At 36.2% G+C, this 12,859-nt stretch overlaps 1 protein-coding gene across 2 annotated transcripts in view; it reads right to left on the reverse strand.

Moving 5' to 3' along the window:
• The window catches only part of LOC306847529 (plectin-like), a gene marked incomplete at its 5' end in the record, with an annotated part of 107,594 nt that overhangs the window by 88,654 nt on the left and 6,081 nt on the right, over window positions 1–12,859 (reverse strand). For both annotated transcript variants that reach the window (XM_079381499.1, XM_079381498.1), the window contains one exon: window positions 7,276–7,468. In XM_079381499.1, the coding sequence (XP_079237625.1) occupies window positions 7,276–7,468 (193 nt within the window). The remainder of the gene's footprint in view (window positions 1–7,275; window positions 7,469–12,859) is intronic.

Below are 12,859 nucleotides of genomic sequence, written 5' to 3' on the forward strand. Positions count from 1 at the left end.
GCACTTCCTAACAGAATGCTCCAAATATACAGATATACGGACAGTGTTCTCTGATAAAATTCAGCAGATCCATCCGACATTTAAAACTCTTTCAAACCAGGAGAAACTACCCTATCTGTTAGGAGATCACAAGAACTGCTGTGTGTTTGCTGCTCAATATGTGTCTGCCTGTCACCATAGAAGAGAAACACTCAATCTGCCCTGATCTGATGTTTCCAGCACATCTAGATTACATTAAACCATATTACTCTATTATATTACTTAGATGTACATTTTGCCTCTGTAAATCTGTCTAATCCCTTATCTTATTTTTATTTTTTTTTCTAGTTTATATACTTACATACATTAGTAATTCATTTTGTACTACATGCTAAATACTTTTATACATTATTATTATTACAATTATTATTATTATTTTTCTTTCTGTTAATACATATATGCACTATTTGTAAACAGCCCAGCTGCAATTGCTTTGGCAATACAAATGTATAGTTTTTGTCATGCCAATAAAGCACACTTGAATTGAATTGAATTGAGAGAGAGAGAGAGAGAGAGAAAGAGAGAGAGAGAGGCTGTGTATGTATGAATTACCACTGTTTTGCTGCGTTTCTCTATTAACAGTGAAGCTGTGGCTTTAATTGCTTTAGAAATAATGATGTTACCAGCTCGTTGTTGAGAAAGATAATGTAGCTCTTGAGCGATTAAGCTATTTAATTTATCAAATTGGAGGGCAGCACAAAAAAAGTTTGTGTTCCTGAATATGTGACTTTTACGTGTGTGCGTTAGATACAGTGAAGACAGCGCATTAGTTTAGAACTCTTATAATTTTTATTTTTATATTTATTTTTTAAATGGAGAGTGTAATGATAACCTACCAGCAATGTTATGATGATTTTTTAAATATATTAATATGAGTACATAATATAAATTTATTAGAATGAGTACATTATTATTTATGGTCTTAAAAACAAGATGCAAACATTAAACATATGCCATTATCTACATACAGTATATCATACTGTGGTACTGTTATGGAGGCCCTTCATAATACAGAGGTCAACTGCCTGATCTGCCAATAGTTAGCAATGGCCCTGCCAATTGATAGTTTTTACGTGACGTCACACCCTTATAGGAACGCCCACCTGGAGGGCAAAACGAAGCTTTGCTCCACTGACCACCAGCTATTTTTACGAATATTGCATCAAGTAATAATGTAGTAAAACACAGATAGGCCTATTAAAAGGCAAGATTCAGTGGACACCTTATTAATGATTTTGTACAGGCAAGAAGATGAAGCCAGAATAAAAACGCAATGTGCAAAGTTTCACATTAAATTGCTTCCCATAGAAAACCATTAGAAGGAAAACACGGAACCGTTAAGCGGATTGTGTTCATATTCCGGCCTCATCTGCTTGCCTGTGTAAACTATGCATCATTAATGTGGTGATTACTGAATTTGATCTTTTAATATTACTGTTTTCAATATATTACGGCACTTTAAGTGTTTTTACAACATTTTGTCGTACTGTTTATGATTGAAATATTGCCACGGGTGCTTAATATGGATTGCAAATGGCCAAAACTTGCATTTTGTTCAGAAATACCTTTGTTTTATTCTTTTGAGAGGTGATCTAAATATTTGCGGCTGTGAAACAGATGAAAAATTGACATGCTTGTGCAACAGTTCTATTGATGTTTTGCCCTCCAAGTCTTCGAGACGGTCACGTGACTGAAAACTATCAATAGTATGCAGTGTTTAATAAACAGCTGTTTTACTAAATTCTTCTGAAGTGAAATTCAGTGCAGTCCTGTATCGGGATACGTATCGTGACTTTGCTGGTGATACACAGCCCTACTAGCAACTACACACAATGCTACAGAGAACACTTGGCAACAATCCAGATTATCCAAGAAAGTACTTAGCAACACCATAGTAACCATCTAAACACCTTAAAAACCACCAAGCAACCACCCAGAACACCCTATAAACAACCAGCAATGCCACCCAGAACATTCTAGCACTGTTGCAGTAAATTTAGAAAAATCTAGTTCTAAAACCTAAATTAATGTGGCAGCAGTGGGACAAAGTAATAACACTTAATACAGAAGCTGCCAATAACAGTACAATAAACACAGACTTCCTGATAGGAAACCACTAACAGAATGGAGACCAAACCAGTTACGTGTGTGTGTGTGTGTGTGTGTGTGTGTGTGTGTGAGTTTTGAGAGAGCGGCAGTGATTAAATAAGTAGAGAGAGCAAGTGGGAAGGGGAGAGGGGAAAAAAAAAAGTCCTTTTGTATTTTGTATGAGAAAATGGAAAAGCTTCCTGAGATGAAGATGGGGTTAGAGGAAGTGAACTTTTATCACTTGAAAAAGCAATTAGCTTTTAAAGAATGAAGTGGGTGCAAGAAGCAATTCTGCTGATCCTTGGCCCCTTTTTAAAAACTAGTCAAGCTGGTAGCAGCTGTTTGATGCTTCACAGCCATCTTAAAAAACCCCAACGGTCTCAAGGGGGGCAAACCCCACCCCTTACCATAAGAAATTCTTACATGGTAAGGACTTACTTACATTTCACTGCTGGTTATACTCTGTATAATTGTGTATGTGACGAATAAAAAAATCTTGAAATTCCCTACACCAGAGGTGCCCTCATTACGAGCATTCCCGAGGTGGACACGATCCATCAACCCGTCAGCTCTTTTCCAAAACCCTGGATAATGCTTGTCAGTATTTGACATTTTTAATGTCACTGAGAAACTCTTTCTCAAACTACTGCAAATATTTTGGCTTCAGGAGCCATAAAATGTCAAAATAAATACTGCTGACTATGCACACGCTTATATAAGAAAAGGGAGTATATTTCTGGAAAAATACATAAATCCTGATCAAATCTCCCTTGCTGTTTTGGAAATGCCATGTAATAAAATCTTGTGAAATAATTTTAATCATGCCTGATATATGTGCTCTGAACAAAAACAAAGCACACGATTAATCTGGGAACTGGATATGCGCTCAAATATGTATAATGGATTATGCTCAAATCATATTTTAACAGCTAGTTCATCAAAACTATTTTTACATGCGCTGAAGAAAATACCTCACTGCTATGATGCTAGTGTGTTGTGGCTTTGGCAGGATGCTGCTATGTGGTTGAAAGTGTTGAATTGTTTTTATCGCGTTGCTAAGGTAGTTTGGGTTGTTGCTCAGTGGAGTGAGTTAAAAGAACCAACACGTGTCTATTTTCATCATAATATACAAAGTATAGCAGCATTTCTACACTTCTACACTGACAAGACAGCTTTTCATCTCCACTTCATAATCAGGTCCTCAATAATGGAATGACACTAGTGCCTCAAGTTTCTATATTACAGCAGCAGGACAGATGTCTTTTTGGCTTAAGGAGCTATTAATCTTGGTCTACGTGATAAGTATCACTCAAACTCACTCTAATCTACTGCACTTTAAGGGAAAAACAAAGTTTGCAGGAAATCCTGTTTGAGCATAAGTGTTCAAACTAAAACACATTTCTCAGGTATTTTTGTTTGAACTACTGACACCATTGGGGGGGATTTAGGCCTATAAAATCTTGAAAATATTTTAAATTGCATCGGAACGAATGATCTGCCACCATCTGCCATCATCATTTTCATTACACTTGTAACCTTGACTATAGCTCGTTAGCCAAAATCAGTATATTGATCAAAATTGAAAAAAACTGATGGTGCCCATTGATTTACCTCACATCTGCTTCTGAGCGTTGGCAGATTGTCACTATGTGAAATATGTGAAGATAACGGAAAGAATGGAAGGTCATACAGATGCTTGCCTATCTAAACTATCGTTAAATAATTCACTGGATTTTTTGAGGTCCGGAGGCATATGGAATCAACTTTATGCTATTTATAGTTAATCATGAATAAGTGATTCTTCCTGGAGTGGTCTCTAAAGGTTACAGATTTTCACCAAGAGCTTTCTGGAGAAAACTAAACAAAAGTTTCAGGACAAAACTAAACAAAAAACTGCAAGATAGTAGATGGACAGCAGGCTGTCACACTGTAATATATCTGCACATGTTGATTAAATTCTTAATGACATAAATACCAACTGCAATCCAGCTGCAGATTTTAGTAGTTCCTGTGAGGTGCAACTGATAATCTGTGCTGTGCAGTGATGGCACGGAGGAAAGATTGGATGTGTTAAAGTTCAGATGCTGAATTCCTTCCCTCAACACCTCATAAGGATTACTAAAACGAGAGAAAACCGGTCTGAATGCATTTTTAAAGTATGACTGTATACTTTATCTATACAACTTTTTAAGTGTAAACTTTTAATGTATGAAAAAAATGTATATATAATAAATGTTACATTCTTTTAAGATCTTGAGATGAAAATACCCTATGTCTGGTGGTAACTATAACTGTCACCCTGTTAGTTTAGTTCAGTGCTTGCCTCTCCATGAAACCCATAAAAGTCACCCCTCTCACCTTTCTCTGATGTCTACAAAAGTAAAATTCCAGACATTTTAGAGCTTTCTGCAGTGCTCGGTCTCGCCGGAGGCACTGTGTGTGAAACTTGGCCCCTGCAATGGGACAGCAGGCCAGAAATTCAGATCTGAAGATTAAATGGAGTAAAGAGCCAAACAAATTTGAGTTGTGTAGACTGACTCAGATGCAAAGTTCAAATGCATTTGATTTTCAGCATGATAAATGTAATATTTAAATGTATTACTTTAGATTTTTAATTTAAGTATACTCAGTCCGTAATTTTTTTTTCTAATCAATTACAGAATTGTAATCATGAATACTAATAATCACGATTACAATATCAATGGACATGTTTTTGTCATAATTGAGCAGCACAACAATGATTTTTAATGAAGCATTTAGCAGTGCAAAGCAATCAAGCAGAGATGCCGACTAACTAATTTTCATAGTGCCAATTTTCTGCCACAGGATGGCAGCCAAGTGCAGTTCAAACCTGAATTACCAAAACATCCTGTAGTAATCCGGTTTGTGGACAAATGTGTTTATTACTAGAAACATCTCTGCAAAAATTAAAATAAATATTTGACACACCACAAGGCACTAGCAACAATGACCCTGAAAGTCACATTGGATAAATGTGTGCCGAATGTATGAACGTTACATGCTTTAAAGTTTCCTGAAACTGTCTCAAAAGACTACGTATGAAACAATGGGTGGTTTATCCAGACTATACACCAGCATCCTGCTTTCCACTGTGAGATAAAGATGTCAGTGTACCAGAGGAAACTCTACCCTAATATGAAAGATTTATGGCACAGAGAAACATAATCTTCTTAATAGTGTCAGAATTATCCCTATGTGTGCATAATGCAGATCAAAGGAACTGTATGAGATAAGAACACTGCAGTCCTGAGACCACACCCTTGCCCAATATTGCGTGAGTGTGTATGGTCTGTTATGCACTCACACACACACACACAAACAAACTGCTGTGTCAGTCCTATTGCAGCATGGCAGGGTCACACAAGGAACAGACTTACTGCAGGTTACTAGATATAAATATCCACACAAGCATCTTTTTTCTTAAATAACAAAAAGAAGCCTGTAATATGTTTCTGAATGTGCTTTTCTGCAATAAATGTTTAAAACCTGCAAGTACAGCACACCCAGAAAACCAGAGGATGTTCTTTTTTTCCCTCCTAAGCCAAAAGACAACAGTATCCTAAATCAGACACTTTCTATCTAATGTCATACTAACAGAAAAAGCTATATTAAGCAAACATAAGAAACCAAAAGCAAGTCTGTTTTAAACGGAACTTCAACGGCACATCAGATACCTGCCAAGCAAGTAATGTTCCTTGTGCAAAGTGGACTGCAAGTCTGTGTGTATGACATAAAACACTATATTTGTCTATGCTAACACATTTAATACCACAGGCAAATACAGTAAGCAAAGCCTCTACTACTATTTATCCATCTGTAAATATTTTTGTGACTAAAAGTGACTGGTAGCAAACTTAGGAAGTCTTACTGGATAATGCGTCATGTAACAATATTTAAATGACATTGCAATTTGTGTGTGCTTGAAAATCTTAATGCTAAAGAGCATCTTTCTCCATTGACTGCCATTCAAAAACTTGGCATGTATTCTGACTAAAGGTGCGGTCACATTTACTGTTGTTTGGCAAATTTTTAAGGGCAAAATCCAGTAATTTCGATAGGAATCCACACAATTGAGAATTTCACTGGAGGACGAAAGATTTCCCCATGTGGAGTTTGCCAATAGAAAGCTTCTTGGTTTGACTTTTGTGTGAGCTGAGCTTCATACGTTGCTGCAATATTGACAATAGACAATGGACTTTGTCAAAATATCACTGAAATTATGCTAATGATACTGTACCATAAATAAATATTCATTTAATTCTATTATAGTAGATTCTATTATAGTTTCAAGTGATTAATTTTCACTTCACCTAAAAAAAAACCTTAAAACTCATTTTCACATTGTTCCTTCAAGTTTTTGGCTTAAAATATCAAAACATGTTTCAAAAGGGGTCTTTTGCTTCTATGCCATAGAAGAATCATTTTGGGTTCCCCAAAGAACCTTTCAATTAATAGTTCTTAAAAGAACCATTTTTAAAGGGGTGGTTGACTGTTGACTGTTTTTTTTCTAGGCTTGATTGTGTTTATGGGGTGCAAAAAAAAACATTCTTTTTCACATAATTTACCTTTATTCCACACCTCTCTGTCCCTTCTCGGATAAATGCCCCGATTATTTCTTGGTTTTATGAAGCCTCTCCCTCATAAATACGTGATGGGCTCTGATTGGTTAGCTGGTCCAGTGTGTTGTGATTGGCTAAACCGCCTCTAGTGCGTGTCATGTGCAGCATGGCCTCGCCCCCTTTGCTGTGTGTTCCCAAGGGCGGGGTTTATCTGGGTCCATGACTATCAGACCCTGGAAGAAACTCACTGTAGTCCCTTACCAGTCGTTTTTGTAGGCATTAATCTGCCAGAATTTTAAAAGATGATATCTCCGTTTGCATTGAACTTTCAGCGTCGTAACTTTGCAGATATTGTTTATGCTTAAACAACAGCATTACAAACTAACTAATGTTAAAAAAGTAAAATCGCAATCAACCACCCCTTTAATGTGAAGAACATTTAAAAAAAAATATTTTTTTTTTCACAATAAAGAACCTTTTATGAAATGAAAAGGTTCCACAAATGCCAAAAAAGAACCTTCATTTTAATCATGTAAGTACTGCAATATTTTTTTATGATTCCTCTGACCTGCAATGCGAATGACTGCTCTCTCTGCAGGGTCCAGGACATCTCCGGAGGCAGATTTTGAGCGTTTGACGCGCTGGTGTTTGGGGAGGTTCCATGGTAAGGTGTCTCCGGGAAAAGGTGAAGAGCTCAGGTCACTTGCACTCTCCTCTGATGCAGACCGCTCAAGTACCCGCCGGCGACCACCTGACATGACCTGGGAATGGAGACATAAAAACGTGAGTGTTAGGAATGATATAAAATGAACCCACAATGCAGCAGCGAATTGCTGATGCTCCTGAGGAGGATGTGGAGTTTTCAGGTCACTTTGGAGAGCTGCTGAGGCTGTTTAGAGTCACTAGAAGACACTACAAAACTTTCACAACTGTAGATATTATCAGCTTTAATGTTATTTTTGAGAACGAGTTGAGAAAGGATTTGAAAATATAAGCCTACATATCAAAATCCCTCACGTCTACGGAATAGGAACCAGAGATAGGATAACTGTAATCAAACAATGAACAAGAATATCACAAAATGCCTTAATATTGATGAATAAAATATTGCACTACTTTAGTGCAATCAAAATAAATACATATTGCTATTTAAAGTGTAGAACAGCATTTAAACCTGTGGAAGTATAGCTTGTCTTCCGTGTACATAGTCAGATTAGCAAATCCTTAATGTTTTCTCGATAGTATGCTGCCTTTCCTGAAGAGGGCGGAAAACCTTGTCGGAGACTGATTTGAAGGTAACTGATTACTCAAACGTTACTAAGGCAACATGAAGGTGCTGAAAAGAGCATGTTTCAGTGGACCCAAAGGAAGAAAATAAATGTCATTATTGTTAGTGGATCCAAAGAGAATTCAGACAGGAGTAAAATGCAGGGCTGTGATTTAGAGAGGTTACAAAGTCAGCCAGCACAACTTCTGTGACCTCTGCTGCCCTGTAATGAATGTGAAAAGACAGGACCTAGCCTACATTTTTTTCTGTTGCAAAATATTTATCACTTTTCATCACACTCTTCATTTGCATGCATCAAGTAAATCTACCTTAACATGGAACTTTAATATACTCTACCAGTCAAAGTTTGGACACACTAGATACATTTATGATAATAAAATCCTTTACTTAAATGCCTAAAATATAAAGTCTCCATAAATTTAGTTATATAGCCTACTAACATTCAAAAATTTGGGATCAGTAATTTTTTTTAATAAAGAAATAAAAATTCACTTAGCAAGTACACATTAAATTGATTAAAAGTGACAATAAAGACATTCGTAATGTTACAAAAGTGCTGCTCTTTTTTTACCAAAGAATCCTGAAAAATTTGTAGTTTCTACTAATTGCAGCACAACTGCTTTCAACACCGATGACAATAATAAGAAATGTTTCTTGAGCACCAAAAATCAACATAATAATGCACATTTCATAGCATATTAAAATAAAAACAGTTCTTGTAATATTATTTCACAATATCACTGTTTTACTGCATTTTTGCTCAAAAAAAATGCATCCTGGTGAGCATAAGTGATTTCTTAAAAAAAAAAAAAAAATTTTTAAATCTTCCATTTGTGTTATTTCATTGTTATAATACTATTATACTAATACTATTATTCGCAAATGAATGGGTGTGTCCACATTTGTGTTTACCGTAGTAGGCCTACTGAATAAATATCCTAATTGCATGATATTAATTAATAGCTACTTCAAATAACACTGTCATTTTACCATGGTAACACGGACACTGTAAGTGTTAATCAATCAATAGCGGAACAAATGCACTACTAACGACTTCAAACCACCTCAGCAGACGGACAGAAAGCTGCTGCTGTTTATGTTTCTCGAGCGCTGCAAATTCATCCATTTTTATGAGAAATCCTCAGCGCGTCGCAGCGGCATATGAAATCGCGCGCAGAAGTATAATATTCTCATCGTCATTACTCAGCAGACTCAGCGATGCGGCAAACACACCAAGCATCCTTTAAACAACTGTTTCATATCGGCAACTCTGTTCACAGCCCATACAGCATCCATCTGTTTACCACCCTCCCTTCTGATCTGTCAGCACGCCAATGTCACTGTCGCCACCCCGCATATAACGCTCCGGTGAAACGATGCCAAACTTACAGCGTCCCGCCAGCGAATAACGCATATTTCAGTGTTGCAGCGGTATGGAGAAATGCACCTGCAGTGGAACTTACCGGGGAGGAATCCAGCACGAACGCGCCCTAGTTATGAAAGTCAAGTGACTATACCGCTGGATGCTCCGGTGCTGTTTGGCCGCAGAGATGACGGTGCAAAATGCTGTGGATGATCACTGCTGGATCTGATCTGATCCAACTCTGTGTTGCCCCTGTAGTGCTTCAGTTACACACAATAGTGGAATGTCACTGGGTGTTTTGCACAATGCAACGATAGATTTGATCTATTATGTGGGGGAGAGTTTATTGCCTTCCTATGAACAAATGTTTCTCTGTTTGATAAACTATACAGTTGTGACCCAAAGTAATGCACCTCAAATAGCCTACATCCTCACTAGTGACTGAAACATTTGAATCAAAAATCAGTTAAAACACACAAAATGAGTTCTAAAAGAAACATTAAACGTGAAGTTCCTATGGCGAAGCATCCCATTAACGCCAAGGTCATGGGTTCGATTTCCCACGAACACACAAAATGTGACCTATATTTAATGCAAGTTAAGTCAAGTGCATAAATGTAAAGCTTAGTATGTAATTTTTATAATTAACAATGAAAACAAAATATAAATTATGAATATTAATTAGAATATACTATAAAATATAAAAAACTGATGATCATAGTGAAAGCTGCCATTGATTACTTTGTATTATTTTTTATTATATATTCACTTTTTTTTATTTATTCTATATTTTGTATATTATAGAATAGTGTGTGTGTGTGATAGTTAACTAACATTAACTTACAATGAGCAATACATTTATTACTGTATTTATCATATTTTTAGCATTAGATCATTAGATTGTGTGTTACTGACTAAAAAAAGTTATCAATAATGACAGCTTTTCTAGTTTCATTATCAATATTAAAGATTTTTTAAGCTGTATTTTAATTACACATTTATTGCTTTTAGAAATATGCTTTCATAGATGCATTAAAATGGACATATAAGTCCGAAATACAGTAAAAATGTATATTAGCTGTTCAAGCCTTTGGAAAAAAATAAAAAATCAGTCCAAAAAGTTCCCTTTCGGTCTATCTATGGGTTAGGCCACATTATTAAAAGACCAATTATTTGTTGATCAAGCAAAGTGTCTCAAATCCCGAATAACCCCTTCAAATACATGTATATACAGTGTCATTAAAGGTACTGAATTTACAGTTGCCAGCACAGTCGTCACATTTTGCAAGCAAAGTTGACAAGTTAATAAGTTAAAGTGGCTCAGACTTGACAACAATCTTGGATAACAGAAGCGTTTATACCCCTCAATGGCTGGTAAGAAAAAGGGATAGTTGTTGCCGTTGGCATGGGCCGGTTGAGGGAGGGGCTGCTATTTAACACCGCACCAAGTGCCAGCTTCAGCCTATTGTGCACAATGCCTACTGAAGTTAACCCTCTAGTGCACTTCATTACGGATACAGCTGGGCATTTTACGATGTTTGAAGCTGTTGGGTGGTCCTGTTAAAATTTACATGCACATTTCTTCATTTAGGAGATGCTTCTAAAACTTCAGTACACTTTCTTGTGTCTTTTAGTCCAAGTCTATTAGCACTGAAGCCCTCCTATATGTGTACTCTAAGCAGATGTACAGTCTTAAGGGTTGTTATAGTTATAATTATATATAACATTTTTATAATCATTCTAATAATTATCTTTTTTTTCTCAGGTTGATGAACGATGAAAACATTCACAGCCAATCATAATCTATCCAAATGACTACAGCCCCATTGACTCCCTCTGCCAATGCATTGATGAAATTAACAGTTGGATGTGCCAGAACTTTCTTCAGTTAAACAAGGAGAAAACTGAAGTCATTGCATTTGGAACCAAAGATGAAGTTCTCAAGGTGAATGCATACCTTGACTCTAGGGGTCAAACAACTAAAAATCAAGTCAGAAATCTTGGGGTGATTCTGGAGACAGACCTTAGTTTCAGTAGTCATGTCAAAGCAATAACTAAATCAGCATACTATCATCTCAAAAATATTGCACGAATTAGATGTTTTGTTTCCAATCAAGACTTGGAGAAACTTGTTCATGCCTTTATCACCAGCAGGGTGGATTACTGTAATGGTCTCCTCACCGGCCTTCCCAAGAAGACCATTAGACAACTGCAGCTCATCAAGAATGCTGCTACCAGGATTCTGACTAGAACCAGAAAATCTGAGCATATCACACCAGTCCTCAGGTCCTTACACTGGCTTCCAGTTACATTTAGGATTGATTTTAAAGTACTTTTACTCGTTTATAAGCCACTCAATGGCCCAGGACCTAAATATATTGCTGATATGCTCACTGAATATATACCGAACAGACCACTCAGATCATTAGGATCGAGTCAGTTAGAAATACCAAGGGTTCACACAAAACAAGGGGAGTCTGCTTTTAGCTATTATGCGGCCTGCAGTTGGAACCAGCTTCCAGAAGAGATCAGATGTGCTAAAACATTAGCCACATTTAAATCAAGACTCAAAACTAATCTGTTTAACTGTGCATTTGTTGAATGAGCACTGTGCTATATGTCCGAACTGACTGCAATACATTTTATGTATAATCATTTTCTTTAAATTTATTTTAAATCATTTTCTATATCATTTAAAATTATTTGTTTTTATTATTTTTATTTCCATGTTTTTATTGATTTTAATGTCTATTTCACTTTCTTTTATGTAAAGCACTTTGAATTACCACTGTGTATGAAATGTGCTATATAAATAAACTTGCCTTGCCTTGCCTTATCCTGCTTTAAAGAGCTTGACCATTTAAAGCAGAAGACCACATAACTGCAGCATGCTTATAATAAACAGAATTTTACCGTGCGTTAGTGTGGATGCTAATATAGTTACTGCAAGGCTTGCAAAATTTCTAAATCCCTGGTGGCCCTTCGGGCAGGTACTCTTCCGATTTTGGTAGCCCGAAAATTAATTTAACTAGCCCAAATAAAATAAAGACCATAAATGCATTTTCAATACACAAATATCAACGAATATCAAGGAAAGAGTTTTTTTTTTTACTATTTACAAGGTATCTGCAGAATTCTTAATTTAAGGCAATTAGAAAAATTATTTCTTATACCATTTAACGTATTTAAAACTGTCTAAGGCCTTAAAAACTCTTCAGTTTAGTTGTATCAAATTTACGGACCCGTGGGAGCAATGTTTCTTCTCATTTGTTTTCTTGCTGAGCAAAATGTTTCTCTATTGGGCGGACATTTCAGGCACCTGAGCAAAAGCATTCTTTATACCAGACCTGTACAGCGCGCACAAAAAAGTGTGTAACTTTTAACTTTAATGTGCTATTTATATTTGATTTGACCCTTGATGTAACTAAATGATGTACATTTTAGGTTACCTGAGAACACATTTTTACTGTACAATACACTGCAGTTCAAAAGTTTGGATCA

This window comes from Barbus barbus (genome assembly GCF_936440315.1).
Source record: "Barbus barbus genome assembly, chromosome: 27".
Taxonomy (NCBI): domain Eukaryota; kingdom Metazoa; phylum Chordata; class Actinopteri; order Cypriniformes; family Cyprinidae; genus Barbus; species Barbus barbus.